At 41.2% G+C, this 5,198-nt stretch overlaps 1 protein-coding gene across 1 annotated transcript in view; it reads left to right on the top strand.

Moving 5' to 3' along the window:
• LOC103609069 (protein RMD5 homolog A-like) overlaps window positions 1-3,943 on the top strand; it is a gene marked incomplete at both ends in the record, with an annotated part of 19,846 nt that extends 15,903 nt beyond the window's left edge. Inside the window, one exon of the mRNA XM_008593441.1 lies at window positions 3,801-3,943. Within this exon, the coding sequence (XP_008591663.1) occupies window positions 3,801-3,943 (143 nt within the window). The remainder of the gene's footprint in view (window positions 1-3,800) is intronic.
• Between the last annotated feature and the right edge of the window lie 1,255 nt (window positions 3,944-5,198).

Below are 5,198 nucleotides of genomic sequence, written 5' to 3'. Positions count from 1 at the left end.
TGGGATCCGAACCCTCGGACGGGAGCGCTGCCGTGCTTCCCAAGCGGCGCACTATCCAGTGCGCCACCGGGCCGGCCCAAATATGACTTTGTTTTTAACTGTTCTTTTCCCTTGCTTTATTTACCATCAATCCAAATAACTTATCATATGGGGCCGCCCTGTGGCTCACTTGGGAGAGTGTGGTGCTGATAATACCAAGGCCAAGGGTTTGGATCCCTATATAGGGATGGCTGGTTAACTCATTTGGGAGAGCATGGTGCTGACAACACCAAGTCAAGGGTTAAGATCCCCTTACTGGTCATCTTTTAAAACAAATATTTATCGTATGTCTTGCATATTTGCAGGCAATGTTAATATATGACCGTGAAGTATACAGTATACAGTAAGAACTTTTTCCTTGGGGACTTATGATTAGTTGAGATGGCATATGTACCTGAAGTTGTTAAATGGTATATAATTAGTACCAGAGGAGTGGTGGAGAGGATGGAAATTAATGAGGAGTTCAGAGAGGGAGTAAGGCTGTGGACAGAGAGATTCATAGAAGAGATGAGGCTGTTGAGGTTTGGTAAGATTTAGGTACAGAAAGACCACAAATGGCCAGAACAGATTTATGGAAGCAGTTAGATTCGTTTGGTCTAAGATATGTATGGAACACATTTAGACAGATTTTGAAATTTTCCTGAAGTACTAAGTCTTCCTTTAGCCTAAATTATGTTATTAGAAGTTAGAAGCACCTGATAGAAACATTGTGCAGCTGTATTCAGAGATAAGGGCAGTTTCTATTTTGGCCACCCCATATTGGATTGGGTACCTTATGGCACCACCTTCTGATTGCGTGTTTTCTTCTCTCAGTGGTTGTAATTGAACCAGACTTGCTATATTCCCTCTTCACAGTCCCTGCAACCTTCTAGGATTTCTTTTCTTGAAACTCTAGAGAAACTATTCTTGTCATGGTTACTGATTACTTTCACATTGTAAATCCAATGGCCAGTTCTCAGTCCACATCTTACTTGACCTAGCAGTGCATTTAACACAGTTGGTTATTAGGGAATAACCTCCTTGACACGTTTTTTTCACTTGGTTTCCCCAACACCATACTTACTTGATTTTCCTCCCCATCCCAGTTAGTGCTTCAGTAGTGTTTGTCAGTCTCCTTTTCCAGTTCCACTTCATCTCAGCCTCAGAAACTTGGAATTCCCAGGACTCAGTTCTTTACCACTTCTCTGTGTCTGCACTGACTCCCTTAGTGATTTTATTTAGTCTCTTGGCTTTATGTATCGTCTCTATGCCGGTGATTCACAAATTTGTGTCTCCAGCCCTAATGTTGTTCTTGAACTTCAGATTTGTATATCCAGCTGACTCTGTGTATGCACTGGGGTGCCTACTCAATGTCTCAAATTTAGCAAGCCCAAAACTGAACTCTTGTCTCTCTCCACCCCTCATACCTGCTCAGCCGTTAGTCTTTTTCATTTTAATTGGTGCAATTCCATCCTTCCAGTTGACTCAGGCTAAAAACCTTGGAGACATCTGTGAGTCCTTTTCTTCCCTCATATCTAGTCAGGAAGTGCTGGACTTAGCCACTGACATCTCTCATCTAGATTGCTGCCCCAGCCTCTAACTTAGCTTCTTGCTTCTGTTGTTGTACTCCTGTCATCAGTAGAGTGAAGAGTGACTGTGTTATGTGTCTTCTCTGCTCAGAACCTTGCAGTGGATCTCCCTTTCACCCAATGCAAAAGCCAAAGTCTGTGCAATGCCAAGAAGGCCCTGAAAAACCAGGACCCCCAGTATCTCTTGATTTCCTCTCCTACTATTTTCCTTTGCCAGAAATCCACTTTAGACACATGAGCCTCTTTACTATTCTTTGAATGGTCTAGGTATGTTTCTTCAGTAGGGCTTTTGTCCTCCCGGCCTGGAATGCTTTCCCCCAAGGTAGCGACATGGTTAATTCCTTCACTTCTTTCAACTCTTTGCTCAAATGTCACTCAGTGAGGCCTACCATGTTTATCCTCTTTAAGATTGCAATTGCTCAACCCACATATGCTTCCCATCTCTCTTACCCTGCCTTTTTTTCCCAGTAGCTTTTATCACCTTTTGTCATAGTACATAATTATTTTGTGTGGTGTTCTGCTTATTTTGTGTGCTGTTTATGTCTCTCACCAGAAGATAAGTTATAGGGCAAGGATTTTGGTTTGCTTTATTTCACGGCTATAGCTGTCACATAGGAAGTGCTCACTAAATACTTGTTTGAATGAATGAACAACCTAGGGCTACTGTACTCTTGGGCTTGTTCTTGTTCAAATTCTGGGGCCCCATCACAGATCTATTGAATCAGAAACTCTGGGGATGGGATCCAGCTACTTGTTTCAATTAAGCCTCCAGGTGATTCTAATCTAAATTAAAGTTTAAGAACCACTGTATTGGGTAGGATTTCAGAAATCAGGCCCATTGCTTACAGGTGGGGATATGTAGATACAGTGATAACTGACATACGTTAATTGGATTTGTTCTCTCTCCCCCATCTCCTCATCCTCTCCCCCCTTCTCCTCCTCCCTTGAAGAACCACTGTATTGGGTCGGATTTCAGAAATAAGGCCCATTGCTTACAGGTGGGGATATGTAGATACAGTGATAACTGACATACCTTAATTGGATTTGTTCTCTCTCCCCCATCTCCTCATCCTCTCCCCCCTTCTCCTCCTCCCTTCTTCCTCCTAGAGGAACAAAGTTTGGAGGGAGGTAGCACAGGGAAGGAGGATATAAACTGTGGTAACTTTCAGTTGATTTATCATGTGTATCACGGGTCAAGATCACCCTTAGGTTCCAGTGATTTACTAGGAGGGCTCATATGACTCAGCATATAGTTGTACGGGTTGGTGGCTAAGATTTATAACAGCAAAAGGATACAAAGCAAAATCAGCAAAGGGAAAAAACACATGGGGCAAAGTCCAGAGTCAGGATAAAGTTTTCAAGAGTCCTCTCCCAGAGGAGTCACATAGGACATGCTTAATTCCTCCAGCAAGAGTTGTGACAAGTGTAAAGTATTGTCTAGCAGGGAAGCTCATTAGAGACTCAGTGCCCAGGGTTTTTATTGGAGGCTGGTCAAGCAGGCACCCTCTGCCAAGCATGTACCAAAATTCCAGATTCCCAGAAGGAAAGCAGATGTTCACCATAAACTGCATTGTACAATATTTTAGGCACAGTGAGCAGGTCTTATCAGTTAGGGAATAGTGGGAACCGTCCTGAACTCCAAGTTTCCAGATGCCAGCCAAGGGCCAACTTTGCAAGCAAGGTTTTCTGAGGGTAGCAGTCTCAGGCCTGCTGTGTTAATAACTCTTTCCTGCGTATCACGGTGTTCCGAGAATTTTTTTTTCTTCAGCTTCTTTGTGTGGAATATAAAGCATTTAGACTAAATCATCAGTCTTCAGGAAATTTAGTAATAACCACTGTTTCGAGAAAGACTTGAACAGTTTAACTGGGTTGAGTAAGTGAATTTATTCATTTAGACCTGTTTTCTGAAATATTATACTGTCTTGGCAATATCGTTCATAGTTGTGCTGATTTTTGTAATTACAGAAGTGGTTTAATTCACAGTAACATTTTCTTATTTTCAAAAATAAAAAAAATAAGATGCATTCTTAGTATTCTTTTGAAAAATAACATGTGAATGTGACCATTTGCTTCAAAGCAGATACTGATTTTTCTTCTTCACTTTTCTTCCATCTTTCATGTTCCAGAGGGTCTGTTTGAAACTTGCCATCTTTGGATTTGCTGTAGTGAGTAACCAATTTTTTTTTTTTATAGGCCAAGATGCTGAATTATCAGGGACACTTTCACTTGTTTTGACACAGTGCTGTAAAAGAATAAAGGATACTGTTCAAAAATTGGCCTCAGACCACAAAGACATCCACAGCAGTGTTTCTCGGGTTGGAAAAGCCATTGATAAGGTATGATATTGAAGGAAATGTGTATTTTTAGCTTTACCCTTCTTCTGTCAGTACTTTGGTAGCATTAGCTCTCCCAAATTATTTTATGCTATTCTTTTCATCTTTACTTTTGATTACTTTTGCAGATCTGGTTTTGCTATGTTATTCTTATTAAGGTTCCCTGTTGATATTATTTTAAAAACAAAAATCAAAACAAACAAAAAACTTCTCCTTTTATAGCTTTGTTGTTTATCCATTTGTTTGTATGGCTAGAGCTCCTGAGGACAGGATGAATAGAGTTCCAAAGAAATTTCAACCGAGTATGTGGGAGTTTGTTTACAGGAGTACTTTTCTTACTGCCTGAGTAATTCTGCTGTGACTCTCTGTTACGGGACGATCAGAGTAACCCCATGGCATCTCTCTCCCCTGTATTATCCTAACTCTTGTCTTCCTGTGGCCACACTAGTTGCTTTTCTTGTGTTTCCTTCTGCGTGAATGAGTGAGTTGGTTGCTAGCCAGTGAGGCCAGTCACTTTTGTTGGATGATTTTTTTTCTTATGACTTTTTTTTAGTTTTTTTGGTTTTTTTTGGCTTCTGGCCAGTACTCTTGTGACATTTCTTGAATAAACAGTGATTGACTTTGTGATGAGTGAGTTGGTTGCTAGCCAGTGAGGCCAGTCACTTTTGTTGGATGATTTTTTTTCTTATGACTTTTTTTTAGTTTTTTTGGGTTTTTTTGGCTTCTGGCCAGTACTCTTGTGACATTTCTTGAATAAACAGTGATTGACTTTGTGGTTAACTTATAAGCAGTTATTTTTTTGCACTGGGCGGGTTTCTCCATGGAGTTCATAGTCCTAATGGGGGACCTAAGAGAAGTAGCCCAAAGTTACTGTGTGATACCTCTGACCACTTTAGCCATTGGGGAGATTGTGACTGGTCATGGGTGTTTCTGTTCACACATTGTGAACTTTGGGGAGGGTAGGAAGAACTTTTGGGGAGAGTTCTTTGTAGCAAAGGCATCTCCTAAACATTCTGTGAGTTGCTTAGCCTTACGCCCAAGAGTAATAGTGGTAACAAAGATAATACAAGCTCATTGAATCCAGAGTGGTTTCATCTGACTCATGGGTAGGCCCAACTATTAGCTGTTATCCTATAGAGCATTAGTATTGAAAGGCTAGGCGTGAGGCTGCCTGAGTCAGAACTATATGCTTAGAAGGAGGTATCGTTTACTGGGAGTTGTGGTATGACAGGACCGTGAGTGGCAGGGGCTCTGGGGA

Source organism: Galeopterus variegatus, unplaced genomic scaffold (genome assembly GCF_000696425.1).
Source record: "Galeopterus variegatus unplaced genomic scaffold, G_variegatus-3.0.2 Scaffold9131, whole genome shotgun sequence".
NCBI lineage: Eukaryota > Metazoa > Chordata > Mammalia > Dermoptera > Cynocephalidae > Galeopterus > Galeopterus variegatus.
This window is presented reverse-complemented; position numbering and strand designations above follow the sequence as displayed.